Source organism: Myzus persicae, unplaced genomic scaffold, assembly GCF_001856785.1.
Source record: "Myzus persicae strain clone G006 unplaced genomic scaffold, MPER_G0061.0, whole genome shotgun sequence".
Lineage (NCBI taxonomy): Eukaryota > Metazoa > Arthropoda > Insecta > Hemiptera > Aphididae > Myzus > Myzus persicae.
The window spans coordinates 742,227-758,652 of record NW_019100468.1 but is presented as its reverse complement, the minus strand read 5'-3'; the positions used below and the strand labels follow the sequence as shown (position 1 = coordinate 758,652).

The window sequence follows — 16,426 nt, the reverse complement described above, 5'->3', positions numbered from 1 at the left end:
ATAATGTTATTATCATAATTATTATTATTATAGTATCATAATTATTATTATTATTATTATCATCAGTACCATTATCATTAAAAAGGTACCTACACAATAGTGTTAGTATATATTTTATCGTATTATTGGAAGCGATAAATCGGTCTAATACTCGACAGGGAAAGTTTTAAGATTCATATATTATTATTATTATTATTATCATTATTATTATACACGCAGAGGGCAAAAGTCCGGGGAGTCGCGAAGTTTACATGGACCCCCGTTCTTACTTAAATCGGTTTTACAACAATAATATTTTAACAATATATTATATTACTGTACTGTTTTTTTTTTCTCGATTATACATACATACATACATACATACAATGACATTATTATATTATATACAATACGGCTGGGCAACAACAGGTTGCAGGTTTACACGCAACTCTCGGGTATGTGACCGCTGGACATCATCAGCTTCTCCTTTATTTCCGCCCCGTTGAGTTCGATCGGGTCCGGTCGGACGCGCACGTGGTGCGGCGGCTGGGGCGGCGGCGGCGGAGGTGGTGACTGTTGGCGGTGCTGGTGGTGCTGGTGGTGGTGCGTGTAGCTAAACGGTTTCGGCGTCGCGTCGTTCCAACGGCGAGCGGCGTCGCCCGGCGCCGGTTGGCGGTCGTTGATCGCCGTCCCGGCTCCCCTGCGCAGCGTGCCCGTCGACGACGACGAAGACGTGGACAGCGGCGGCTGCGACGCCTGCGCGACGGCCGCCGCCGCATTCGTGGCCACCCATCCGGCCACGGACGGGTCGTGGGCGTCGTCCGAAAACTGTATGCCGCCGTTGCGCAGTTTGGGCGCGTCCGACGGATCTGCTCAAGACACACGATCGGTCGTCATTATTGTTACTGTCATAATGTTAGATAAGACGCATCAGTTATATTTTATTAAGAGGACTCTGCACGAGCGTTTGCTGTCTCCGTCTTACAAGTAAGTAATAAGAGATAGTTAGTGACATGGCAACTGTACGCGCCCAGCAGATCACGTTTAGCTCTGTTGATATAAAAAAATTTGAGAGAATCGACTCGGTATGTAAAAAAAAAACCCTCATAATGTCCTTACCGTCAATAATATGGTCGATTCACTCTTATTTCTAATCTGAGCTCTCTGTGCAGAGTCCTCTTAAAATTGTTTATTTATAAATAAATTTCCCCAGCTGTCCCAAAGACAGTTTGTTTTTTTTTTTTATTATTAATATATCTGTAAAACAATGTACTTGCATACCATAATATATTATCCACTAATTAGATACACCACTACACTGGTACCTGATATACTACGTAACCAAAATAATGGCAATAAACACATAAATATTGTTTTTTCGTAAACGAAAAAAATTAAATATGTGAGCTACCTTTTAGCTACCCGGGTATAGAGCTTGAAAAAATAAGCGATATAAACCCTCCAAGTCACAAGGAACCTATTCGCATGATTTCTTTTTACTGTAAACTGTAGGTTTTGAGTGTATTGATCTCAGATTAACCAAAGTAAATTAATAATATAGTGACCAAATATCAAAAGTAGAAGTTAAAATTATTTTATTGTGTAAGGCGTATGGCGAAAATGTATAGACAAAAATTCAAGGAAAAAGACTTTCCATTTTTCCCGAATTTTAAAATCGTCTGAGAACTTCTAGAATTTTCCAAATTTCCGAGAAACTTGTCGAATTTATCGTTCCACGACAACAAAATTCGGGGTATTATGAATATATTTTTTTTGAAAAATGAGCCAAATCGGTCAAGCCATTCTAGACTGATGCAGTTAACAACGAAAAGCTTTTAATTTTAATTTTATAGATGATACAATAACACAATGGCTGAATTATTGCAGTACAAAATAAGATCATAATTATTTACATATAATAAAAATACTGATAACGTCTTATTGTCTACTATTAAGGTTAGCATATTGACCATTATTGTGACTAATTTTCTTAAAGCTATTAATACCTATATATATGAGCGCTTTTAGAAGTAAAATGAGTCAAATTATTCGTAATCAACATAAACCAATAAACTGCATTATAATTATTATGCTATAGTATGACAGAAAGTTGTAGATGGAAGCATTTGAAATAGCAAATAGAACAGAAGCACTTGTTGAGTGAGAGAGTGCTTTAAAAATATCTAATAACGGTGGTATTTAACACACCAAATTATTCCATAGCACTTTCTTCGAGTTTCAGAATCAGGGATATGCTTACATTTGCTTGGATATCAGCCATGTAACATAGATTACATTTGGTGGAAATTTCCACTTTCCAAGAGCTATCGAGATTATTGAACAGTTGATGAGAAACAATTACTATTTATTTTTAATTTTTAAATTTTTATCAAACTTAAGCATCAACAACTATCATTTTGTACTGTTTATTATACACAGTTGGTTGAGGAAAACGTGTATGTAGGGGGGTTTCGTCACTAAAACCCGAGTGGTCATCCATCCGGGAGATAGTGACGGCGGACAATGCTTGACCGCAGCACACATTGGTTACTACGACCATACACCACGCAACACCAGAACCCAATAACTATTTATTAATCATGATGTTAATTAATGTCATATTTCAATTAGATATATAAATTGTTTTTATAAAATTCAAAAACGCAACTAAAAAAAAGTGAAAAAGATATTTGAATTTTTAATTCGTCAAAAATTAATATCACAAATAAAACAAATATTAAAATGTACCCACATGGCTACATATTTGTATTATATTATAATATGTACCATAATATGCAACTGTCAACATTTTAGTTGGAATATTAAAATGCTCAATTATTTGCTAAAAAACATAAACTAACAAATTAAAAATTGAATAACATCGAATTGACTACGATTTCCAATGCTGACACATTAAATCAGGTATTTAATTATTTAAAATGTATGATTTAGTTTATTAGTCAGGTATAATACTAACTTGTTAGTATTTTAAGCTTTGTAAAACAACAGTTTTGTAAGTTGCAACAGATAAAAAACAAAATACTTACTAATGAATAATGATACTACTTATTGCCTTTAGTACACCTACATAGTATCTACTATTTTAAATCAGTAGAAGTAATCAAAAATATTATTTTTACCATAAAAATATATATTTTATTACCTAGCATAAGTTAGTATTCAGTAGGGAATCAATAATCGTTTACATTATCATTCAGCAAATTGAATTATTATTATTTTATTTGTTATTGCAAAACACGATTTAAAACATAACGATTTTGAAGCGAAACCTTTATATGTTTAATGTGCACTATATAAATTAAGGCTTATATTTTACAAACTGGAAAAATGTACCCAAAATATCTGATTCCAGCATTGTATGTATAATGTATATATTATACATGTGAGCGTGTTTATGATGTAAAATGTGTCACGCGATGATAATTGGAGAGACACAAAAAAATTAAATAAATAAACTACGAGTACAATAAAAAAAAAAATACCAGTTACATATAACTATTTTATAAAATGAATGCGTTAAATATATTTACCGGGCTTTGGACGTTGATGATGTACCATGCAAAGTACATACATATTTGTTTAGAATGTTCTACAATCTACATTATTAAGGGGTCCCCGACACATTAGTTATGGGCCTTGTCCATTTGTCACAATCACGTCGACGAAAAACATCAAATAATTAATGAACTGGTAGCCATTCAGTTTTATAAATTAGTATTTAAATAGTGTAGATAGAAGGAGAGGTAAGTATTCAATGATATTGGCTGTCTTATAATAGCTAAAAAAACTAGCTAGTAAAAACTTAAAAGGAATAACCGGCGTTGCGTATTGTAGACCAAAGATCAACAGGATTAGTAAATTTCAACAATAACATTCATTTTATCATCATAATTTTTTTTTGCATCATTCGAGGAATGACGATTTCGAAATGCATTTTAGTGATTCAAATGTGGACATGCATAATGTCAATAAAAATAATAATAATAAAACAATCACCTATATTTTAGTGTATTTTTTGATGTATATCTTAATTCAGTACATAAACGACCGAACCACGTGCATATTTATTTATATGCCCATATATTATTACTGTATTCGATTGGCAACACATAATACAATTATTGTGACAAACTTTGAACGGCAGTCGAATAGGAACCAATTTCTTCTCATCCTGCACCTCTAAATTATTCGTAACATATTATACGTATTATATTGTATTTGACAATGACGTAGATACGTTTCCTTTGCGTCAGCAATAATGTCGGAAAACAAAACGTTAATTGTTATATATAGTATCAGTGACACGTGTCATGCGTATCCATTTAATGCAGGTATACAATATCATTTGAGGTATTACCATACAGTATAATATACACGTCATAATATTCAAAAGGCATACGCGGTGCCGAGCGATCCGCTCCCATACACCACTGGCGTGATTTTATTAAATTAAAACGACGCGTTTTTAATTATACAGTTTATATTATAATTCGTCGAATTTCCCTATGCAAATTTATTCCAAAACACGAGCTTATGCGATATTTGGGAGTACGCGTCTCGAAATTTAACCGTTTATAAATAATAAAATACACGGTGGTAAAAAAAAAAAAAAAAATAAATGATGCACGGTGTACAACAGTGTACCTATATACGTCATACGAAACTTATTCTGCTCACATAGATACGACATATTTTTATAAGTCATAACATTATAATATTAACGGTGCAGGACGAGTGCTGAAGATGAACCTACATATAACAAGAAATGATTAGACATCACGTGTTTTATAATGTATAGCCATATAGGTTATATCCAACCTATATTATTTTATACTATATTTTTTTATCAGTGTATCTGCTCGGTGCTTAGTATATATATAGGTAGTCACAAATTTGATTCGATTTTCACGTAATATTTTACTCGGCTCAAGATGAACGACCGAATCAATTTATTTGAACTTTATATAGTCGTGTATAGTATATATGTATAAACTATACTATACATTATATTATTATATACATAATATTACATATTGGTTAGAAAAACATACTCTTATCGGACACCTTTCTTTTTTATTATTTATGTTTAGGCCACCACGCCACTATCGTTATTATGATATATATATATATAATACTTTCGTAGACGAGATTACGTTTTCCGGAAGTTTCGCGAGAATTAAGTGTTATTTATGTATGTGGCGTAGTGATAAACTACTCTATTATTCGGATGATTGTTTTCGATCCAACCGAAGAAAAAAAACTGTCTAACCTCGAGAGTGCCAAACGACACGCGTGTCCTTTAAAACTTATCTCGTCACCATTAATACGGTGTTTTTACTTCGTGACGTACTTTACAAACGCACTTCGTATAGATAGATAATACGAAACCGAAACCGTTGTCAAAATCACAAGAATTCAGTAAATCGGAAAAAAATTATTAAATACTACTAAACTACCGCCTATTTCAAAACAATATTATACCATCTATATGAATCACTTGTTCACGTCATTAAAGTAAATGGACAACATGTAGATAAGTTTCAATGTTAAATTAATTGATTTGCTTGCAGTCGCTGAACGTCACATAGCTTTTGAAAATGTACACATTTAATTTATTGTTTTTAATAAAACGGTTACAATAATAATGTATTACACCGTTAGAGGTACGTAATGTCACAATTTACCACCAATAAATGGGGGATTCCACAACCCCGTGGTTTTTTAATTATTAGGTATTAATTGCAAGTACCTACTCTAGTATAGGTATACTATATAAAGAAAATATGACACCGATATAGTGTATATTTTACTCGTTGGAAAAATTATAAGACGACAAGTGAATGCGTTCATTACCATATTTCACTTGAATCAGGTCAGGATCGGTGTCCGTTTCCAAAATGGACGAGGCTACTTGTCCGTTACTTCTCTGGTGGACAATCACTTGTTTGTCGCCGCCGGTCGGTTGCCTTGAGTTGCGTTTTCTACTGTTCGCTGTCTTCAGTTTGACAACTACGATGGTTGCCAATACGATGAGCAACAGGCAAACGCTCACTATCGTTATCAGCATCGGTGACACTTTTAACACTTCGACGCCAAAACCTGTAACAAACAAACAAAAAATTGTAAATCGCGTTAGTCTAGGCGTTTGATTCAACACATGGATAAAATACAAATCGCGATGAACATAATATTATTGTTATTATTCGATGACGGTGTCGCAAACTATGGTAAATTAACTTTTTTACCATTTTGTGAACTGCAAAATGATTGTTGTTACTATTATTACTATCAACTGTTTGTTCATAAATATACTACATAATAACCACTAAATTATAATCGGTTCAATTATCGAACATGCTATTTTCATGTACGAGCTCAAACCATTGGTTATAAATTATACCATATAATAATGTTGTCCACAAAATCTATAATGGTTTGTTGATGGCACATATTTTTTATTTAAATGTATAGCTACATTAAAATGATTGTTCGATATAAAAATAATAATTGTATATTTTAAATATTTAAAGTGTAAGAACAGATAGTACAATAATAATCATGTTAATATAGGTATTGAATGTTGAAAACTAGAAAGTACTTTGGTCGTTGAAAACCCAAGATTAAATGACGATTTAATAGGTACATTTAAAAACAAATCTACACATTTCAAATAAATTTAAAATCTCATGAAGTTATGTCAATATACCCTATTCTGCTAGCATTCAATTTTTTTTTACCGTTAAGTGATAGAACCATTTGGCGCACAAAAGAAATTTGTGAAAGCAATAATGATAGTACCTATATAATAATATAGTGTAACATCAACTCTTCCATGAAACTAAATATAAATGAAAACATTAGTTGGACAAAAGTAGCGAAACATTTTTGATAACTAAAATATATCTTGTATTATTAACTATAGTTAGTATTTAGTTATAACTTACAGTAGTTCTTACACAATAAACTTAAAATAACATCAGCTACATAAATGAATTCATGAATTCATTTTTTTTTTTGCAATGAATGAAATTAAAAAAAACCATCTTGCCACATCTACAAATAAAGGTTTTTTTTTTATTGATTCAGTGTGGCTGTTTATAACATTTAAGAGGTAGTTTGGCAGAATTGTATGATTCTTCTCTTTAATAAATAGCTTTATTTTTTGAATAAAAATATCTGACGATATATTATGGTGGTCTCTATATTGCATTAAAAGCATCTTAAATCATAATTATTTCGTGTTTTTGTAGTTTATGTATTATTTCTAAATATACTGACACACAATATAAGACTGGCAATCGAAATGTCAAGAAACATAACATTGTCCAAATTGAATTTTAAACGAAACAATTAAGTATACAAATTCAAACAGATACCTAATATATTTTTTTGTAATTTCGAGGTAAAGAGTATATTTCTTGTTAACTTACAATATGTAAAAAATTGCTCAATATGCCATTTTCTAATTGAAAACTGTTGATAGTATTACATAATATTACATACACATACTGAATTGTATAATACTAATAGTATTGCAATACTTGTCTTAAAATATTATCTCGAAGAATGGAGACAGGAATTGGTGTATTTCCCCTAATATTGTTTTTATTTTATCTTATAATCTATAAGCTTTTTAACAATATTTAGTGCCATTTCCAAGTGAGTATTGTTGTGTTATTTGTTTCGTAAAACAATTTTAAAAATAAATTACAAATAAAGAGTGCCTAAATGTTAACGTCTGTATACGTTTTCTTAACAAAAATATGATAATATATTATTTAACTGCGTCTTTTGAGATTAAAATAGAATTATTGTGCATAGTGTCACCTTTAACTTTATGTTTTAGAAGGTCTTACGCGTGATTGAAAAACACCACAAAGTCCATTAAAGGTGACTAAAATGTAAGTAAAATAAAATATATTTTTGATATTGGACGAACGACACGAGCTGCAGTTATAATATAATATTATTATTATACACCCAAACCATGGTATAATACTTGTCATTACTTTCAGTACGTCACGATGTGCAGAGTACGTGTGCACATATTTTCTGTATATATCTGAAGATTTTCGATGAGGGTTTTGCGAGGCTGTATAATGTTTCAACCAATCATACTTTATAGCTAATTAAAGTTTACTTTGTGAGGATCTCGTACACTTGACAAGTTATACGTGCCTCATCTCCGTTATATTTGTGACATTAGTTTGCAATAAATTAAAGACGTGGGCTAAGACGGACTCGGCGGGGTGTTGCGACGTGGGGGTGGAGGTCGCGTGTGCGTGAAGCACTGCTGCGGCACAGGTAAGTCGAAAATTACAACGATGACGATCCGCTGGAAAACTCGACAAGATTGAATTTAATTATGAATAATAAGCTTGCTGAAAGTTCCTTCGCGCGCACCACCGCCGAAAGAGAATTGTGTGTCGTTTTTCGTTTAATATGCGCCGCGCGCGCTCGTTATAAATATTTTATTAAACGTTCTTCGCAAGTCGCCGCGGGACGAACGAGCGCGCACACGCACACACACACACACACACACAACGATATCCGTGAAATTTTACATACACTTTGGGCCTGTCGAAATCTGCAAAAAAAAAAAAATGGCCAGGGAAGAAAACATTATTGCGACTTTATTAAGAAGGAAAAGGGATACAGTTAATAATTAAACAGTAGAGTGCCGCATGACCCGTGGACAGTTTAATATAGGGTACATCATATTATATACTATTCGCATATTATACTAGCATTTATGTACTCTGGCTTAAAATATTCACGCGAATCCTTAGAAAAACCGTAGGTAGGTAATGCGATTTTTCTTAAGGAAAAAAAGCACTGACGTGCACATAACAATAGTATTTCCTCGTAGTGTACAATGCGGTAAAATTGAATTTTCAACTACTATAGAATGGCATTTAAACGTCGTCGTCGGGAGAAATTTGAATAACGTAAAGCTACCTTATGTATATATATATATATATATATATTATGGCTGGTTTAAAACACGCGTCGTAACCAACATATACACATCGGATTCAAAAACTAAACGACATATATACATATTTTAATTTTACTATACGTGTGACGACTCGCCTCACATAAGTCTACAAAAAAGTCCTATCAAAAATAGTTTATCAAACAATAATGATATAATAATAATATTAAAAAATTCAATATTCTGTATGTGAAATGTCTTCATTTTAGATTAAAAATGGTGGGGAGCTGTATGGACCACCGTCGTATTTTTTTTTTAAAATTTTAATGAACACATTGGTTTTGAAAAGTCCTGGCGTTGAAAGATTAGTGCACTTTATATATAGATTATATATATGTGTGTGTGTGTTTGTGTATTACACGAGCTCCCAACGCAGACTTCTTTTCAGTTATTCATTTTGTTTCCCCTCTCTCCGAGTTCGCGTACCCACATAATAATAATAATATAGCGTCTTCTCGGCGTTACCACCACCACCGCCGACCAACTATAGGTATACTATATATAATACACACGCCACACCTCCCATAGAAAAGACCAGTGAGGTAAATATGGAGTCGACGAAAGTATCATACTACTACTATGACTTGTAATATGATTCCTTTGTGCCTGCACAGCATCTTGAAAGTTTCAATTAATCCTTTTCTCGGAGACGCGCCCGCGCGCACACACATACACACACGGAAAGGGCTTCGGTTACCACAACACCTTTCAGAGTCATTTCGTCAGACACTTTATATATATATATATAATATAATATTGTGTATATAGGCAGGTACGCTCAACCGTTATTCAAGTTAAGCCAACGGATTTTTTTTTCCATTACGCTGACCTCTGCGGCGGACCTGAATTATTTAACGAGTGCGAGCACCCGTCAATGCAGCGCGCAATAAAGCAGTTTATAATACGGATTTCGCCCTTCTGTGGCTTATCGGAAATAACATTTTTGGTTTTTTTTATTAAATACGCCCAAAAACGTTACATGCATTATTAGATGTTTGATACGGTAAATGGTTGGTCACGGCCGTGTTTTACCGTCGTCAAGAAAATTAATGAGTTTACGAGAAACATCCAGGACGAAATGCGTTCTTTACACATTCGCTCTAAACATATTTTAAACACATCACCCTCAATGGCTCAGTATGTACCTATACCTACCTTTATACTTTAAAGTTTTATGGTTGTAAGTTCATATTGTTAGTTGTTTTAATGAATCGACAATTAATACCGTAGGGAATATCATTGATCATGACAAATGTAAAAAAAATAGAAAATATTGTGCAGTTGTCTACACACACAACACGCGTTCACAATGAGAGCCAATATGGTAGTCATCTCACATCAATTGTATGTTTTTTTAAAATAATTTTTAGCATTTATTGTTGTTTGAGGTAAATCTTCATTATTCGTATGCGTTGTTTAGCATCGCATTATTTTTACCACAATAATATACGTCAATGAATCATATGGATTTTTACTGCAATCACTACACGATATTGAATAAATATGTGTATAATTTTACTTATAATATATCTCTACGTTAAAGTTATAACAATAATATTAAACGTATTACGTGATGTAATGAAAAATCGTCATTGAACTTCAAACATTTGGTATCCATTAGGTTGTTTATATTTTTGTCACTTGGTGATAAAACAATAATACTTTGGCATAAAAAAAAAATAAAAATGTAGAAAAGTGATTGGAGTGCAGGAAAATCTGATTTTTAATTGACTTATCTAACAATGATGACGTAGATATCTTTTGAAAATCAATGATCCGAAATAAAATTATTATTTTTGTCAGGATCGGGTATGGCCGTGAACCCGATGCCACACGAACGAAAATCGTAAGGAAAAACCTTTTACCCCACCTTAATTGCACCAAAAATATGAATGTTAGGGTATTCTTGCGCTTGCGCTCTCGGGCCGACGACAACAACGTATGTTGAGCCATAAAAATTAGGTTAATTATGTCGTTAAATGCGATAATTAAACAACGAAAACAAGAACACTAGCTGAGAGTCTTAGCCAGGTGAGGTTGTTTTTTTTCAAACACTTCGGTGTATCGATTTTGGTTTACAATTTTATTATGTACTGGAAATAGAGCAGCGCTTGTCGACATATCAAACCCGAGACTGCTCGAGACGGCGGAGGCGGACATTTACAGAAAATACTACATACAGTTCTCGAACTCACGGACTACATCACGTCGGCCAAATACGTCAATAATTTATTATTAAAACAGTATATCGTCTATCTGTGTAGTATAATATTATTATTACAGAGAAGGACTACAAAATTTTATATTATTACAATATTGTATATAAATCGTTATAACCTAACTTAAGGTCGTCGAATATAAACATAATGTATAAGTTATATATTATAATGTAGGACATGCGTGCATAATACTTTCTTCGACATTATTCACTGACGATTTGAAGCATTTTCCTTAATATATTACTCATGCTTATACCATACCATACCATGAATATTTATGGCCTAGATATACATATTATTTTGTACATTGACATTCTATCCTTTTTGTAAAGTTATTTTACAATAGTATTTCAGAGTTAAATGTATCAAAGTGTTTGCAAATGTCTTTTTCACGTAGTAGCTGATGAAAATCAATTGTTTTTCATTACATTACTGTTGGCATACTACTTTCAAGAATAGATCCAGCTGCGGATTTAGGTGTCACTTTGTCTAGTCATCTGTCATTCAAATATTAACACAGGAAAGCTACAGGAAAGTAGTGATAGCATTAAGATATAGAAAAATACTCTTTTGGGAGTTTTCGACATCAAGTGTTCAATTTAAAAACCATTCAAATTCCATTTTACCTGCAGCACATACTAACCACGAATCTAAAAAAATCAATAAATTATGATCAAGACATCTTTAGCGGTATTTTTTCACATTAAAAATATTTTGTATATTAATTTAACGTAGAACACAACGAACACGTTTAGAAAATATCACCAGTCACTAATATCGCATGTTATTTTTTTCAAACAAATAACAAAAATTACAAACAGGGATATAATTCAAATGAAAAATAATGATAAATTATCATCTAGCTTAGTATTACTTATTAGCTATTATTGAGATGATATAATATTTTTCCAAGACCGCGCATTGTATTAATAACATTCTAATTCAATATTATAAGAGAATTTGTAACATTTGTCACGTTGTAAAAATATTACAAATTATCCTCTAAAATTTGTACTATAACGTACAGCGTAATTATGTGTATAGTATGTAAATACTAAAAAGTTATCTTTCAGTTCTCTACTCATATAGTGATTAATACACTCCAAACTTACATTCCAAAACACCTCTTTCTCTATTATATTATCAAAAGATGTAATAATTTCTTTTAATAATAGGTATGTTAAAGGCGTGTTTAAATTCTTCGTTGGAGATATAATTATAATTTTTATCCAATATTTTTTGAGTTCTCCTTAATTCACCTTCATACTTCATAATTATTCTTATTTTTGTATATCTTGATTCATCTGACATAATATCACCAGTTGTTTTAAAAATGCATTGCATTATTTATTCACATACTAATATATAATTAGCAGACACAAAAGCCACAACAGAGAAAATAATTTTTTTTTTTTGATTTTTAAGCGTCGTAAATAAAATTTCAAATTTATTTTATTTATGAACACTTTAAGTTCCATAGAAGAATGACAATTTGGAAAGTTATTCACGAATACTAATGACAATTATCAAAGTTTAAATATGGTTATAGAATATAGATACATAATATATGATACAGGAAGCGTAATACGTACCTATAGTTATAATCCCTATATAGTATATACACCAGGTTTAATTTAGACATATTATTGAGTGACTGCTACGATGGGATCTGGTGTCAGAAATCTTAGAGTTGTATGACAATTGTATCGTAATAGATAATCTAAGTTAGTTAGATGGATTTAATACGAATTGATATTGTTTCCATCATATTTGAGGAAACAACTGGAAACGTCACATAATAATGAAGTCAATTATTGTGCTGCATTGAATCTCAATGAATTTACCAAAATGTACTCCGGTTTTATATAAAAATACAATCGATGAACACTACGAAAAATGAAAAAAATAAATCATCATCTAATGGGGAGTCAATTTTCTATTCTTCGTCCAAGAAGAATGGTTTTTATAATCCCATGTACACTACAACATATACTGGTTAGAACGATTACGATACTGTGGTCTGTGTAGAATTTGTAATGACTACTTGAGAAACAAATACGATTTATAATACGACATTTTATATAGGTATTATGCTATAATAACAATATCGGTATACACGATAATAATGTAAATTAAAATCATATTAAGTAGTCCAACGACAACTAATCAAGTATACTTTAACAGTTTAACATATAACTGCCAATCAAATTGCAAAACCAATTTAAACAATTAATATTACAAGTTTTTAATTTGGGTGACAAAAACATATTATTAAAATGAATTGTATATGTATATATTTTTTGTTATTATACTCGATCGCAGGACCGACTCTCATAAGTCAGTTATACATTTCAATAAAACATCGTTTTTACCAATAATAAATATTATATTTTTGAAATGTATTGAATATGTTTTTGATTGTTAAATCTGTAATAAGTACGTCGTATTGGATGAGACAACTGTATATTGTATGTTTAAATAATTTTAAAAATAACAAAAAAAATCACCCTTACATGTTACAAACTATAAAACAAAATTATAAGTCAAACATGGAATTTGAGAAAAGAATTTAATAATTTTAGGAGCCTAAGTCAAACGTAAGTCCTACTTTCTCCAGAGCAGCTCATCTTTTGTCCAAATCCGGCAATGAATATATTATCAGAGGTCTTCGTCGACTCGCGGTTCACGAGGTTTTCATCTGAGGTCAGTGAACACATATTTTTAGAAATAACGAGTTTTTAGGAAGAATTTTTACCTTTTTTTTTTTTTAGTTTTTGACAAAGCTGGTTATTTGTGTCAATTAAAACACTCGAACAGCTATAAAACGTTATCACTATTGTAGGTACTGAAAACAGTCGATTGACTTTTGTCAAAACCAGTTTGAACTGTAACGTATCATGCAATACATACAGGCAAACAGGGAAAAACTCCAGGACCAAAGGTCACGATAAGCAGGACCGTTGTACTCACCCATTTGGTTCTCGGAGCTGGGAAACGAAAATCTGGGCAGAGTGACAGCGGTGGACTTGCCCTTGGCGTTGGCCGCGTACATGCGAGCCGTGTAGAGCACGCCCAGCCCGACCTTGCCCAGCGAAAAGCGCGGTGACGTCCGGTCCGTCAAGTTCCGGTACAGCGTCTCGCCGTCTGCCTGGCTGTCCAGGTTCTCGGAGAACACCTCCAGCACGAACACCTGCTGCAGGCCGCCGTCGTAGCCCGGTTCGCATTGCACGTCCACCGCGCCGTCGGTGTTGTTCCGGACAGTGCAGTTGTGCACCGACTGCGGTTTACCTGCACCGGTGGATTGACAAAATATTATTATGGATCATTTTAAATTTAATTCAAATTCAATGCTAACTCCTAGCCGATGCTTACACGTGCTTACAGTTTATGCAGTATTGCACTACTGCAGAGTTATCTAAAATCACACACTTCAAGCAAAATAAAAAACTTGGGACAAAACTGCAATTCAATTTTTTACTTGTGAATAATTAATGACCATCTTTTTGATGGCGTAGTGGATGAACTGCGTGCAAATTGCAGCTCATATTAATATGTGCAACTAATATCAAATGTATTTACGAATTATCATACATTTTTTCGGGGAATCTGCGAGAAAATGTCCTTACACTTACACCGTATATTATAAGTTTGCATAGTTTATGAATGGTTTTTATAATAAGTATTTTTTATTTACATAATATGATACCATCCCCATCGAGTACCGCCACGCTTTCAAGATTTTTAATGTAAATAAATATTAAAATGTAATTACTCATACATTATATTATTATATACGCTTCAGATCTTAGAATTATTAAAAAACCTCTAGAATATAACATTTTAATTAAGAAATTCTAATTTTATTTTATTACGAATGGTTTGTTTTCAATACATCGCCATAATGTAATAATTCGGCAAAATTTCATGTCACTCAATATTAATAATTGCTGTTAGAGAAACAGTGTTGCAGTAAGCTCGTTCTTAAGCAATTGTTTGTTTCATCGAAGAAAACATTTCGAATGACTTTTATCATGCTTTATAATTTTATATATTTGAGAGTGAGCTTGGACCCACACTAATTGTATCTATGGAGATAATACAAACGATTATTAAAAATTATTATTTAAAACGATGCCCCCTCAAAAAAAAAAAAAAAACGAAAATCATATTAATACATACACCTGTGGGGTTATACCAAACACGTTATATGTAAATGTGCTAAGCTATATTTGAAAGTAGGTTTTTATTATTTTTAATAATTTTTGACAATTTTAAGGTTTTGTTTTATGTATATGCTAAAAATACCAGCTTTATAATATGATATTATGTTAAAATATAACTCATTTTAATGGTACCTATGCCTTATAAAAAACATTTCAAAATAATAAAAATAAGTTTTTTCATTAATATTTACAGTATTATTTGTTTTTATTAAAAGATTATATTATACACATAAAGATTATAGATGATCATATATTTTACATAAAAGATTTGAGTTTGTCATGCTTTACAGAAACAATTACGGTAGACCGCACACCTTATACTATTACTCAATATTATATTTTGATAGCATTGGAGTTTTGTCACGGTATATAATAATCACGTACCCATATCGCGTGCCACGTGGTAGAGCTGATGATATCATTTTAGTAATAATAACATAAGGCATCACTTGTATAATATCGTTTTAAACAAAATACAACAACAATAAAAACATGATGTACAAGGTTGTAGGTGAAAACCATTTTTTTTTCTACAAAAGCTTAATAATTATAACGGAAACAAAATGTTTTTTTAATATAACTGGTAAAAAAAAAAAACGAGTTAAATTACATTGTTGGTGTTTTTAATCGATCCGTGTTCCGTGTCGTACACTAGAAACTTTTGTTATTAATATTTTACTGTTTCCCATTTATTTTTCATTAAGAAAAACTTGAACGGTCTTATACCGACGTAAATAAAAACAAAAACAAATCGTTGAAGGTTTTTCGGTACAGTATTCAATAACTATGTTGGTATCACTATTATATATTATTATGTACAGCCATTTGTTGTTTGTTTTTTTTTTTTTGTCAAGGAGTACATAATAATATAACTATTACGTATGTATCATGTTTTTGCCTAAATGTCCTAAACGCGCAATAGTTGCGTGACTTCACGCATATGATGTTTACTGTAAACGTAACGTTATTACAATATACGTCTGTATAAT

The 16,426-nt window shown here is 31.9% G+C and overlaps 1 protein-coding gene across 1 annotated transcript in view; it reads right to left on the bottom strand.

The window, feature by feature from the left end:
• Positions 1–261: 261 nt before the first annotated feature.
• Positions 262–16,426, bottom strand: part of LOC111043062 (hemicentin-1-like) — a 327,805-nt gene continuing 311,640 nt past the window's right edge. Inside the window, exons 11-13 of the mRNA XM_022327891.1 lie at positions 14,185–14,502; positions 5,854–6,099; positions 262–848 (exon numbers count right to left, since the gene is read on the bottom strand). Of these exons, the coding sequence (XP_022183583.1) occupies positions 418–848; positions 5,854–6,099; positions 14,185–14,502 (995 nt within the window). The 3' untranslated portion in view covers positions 262–417. The remainder of the gene's footprint in view (positions 849–5,853; positions 6,100–14,184; positions 14,503–16,426) is intronic.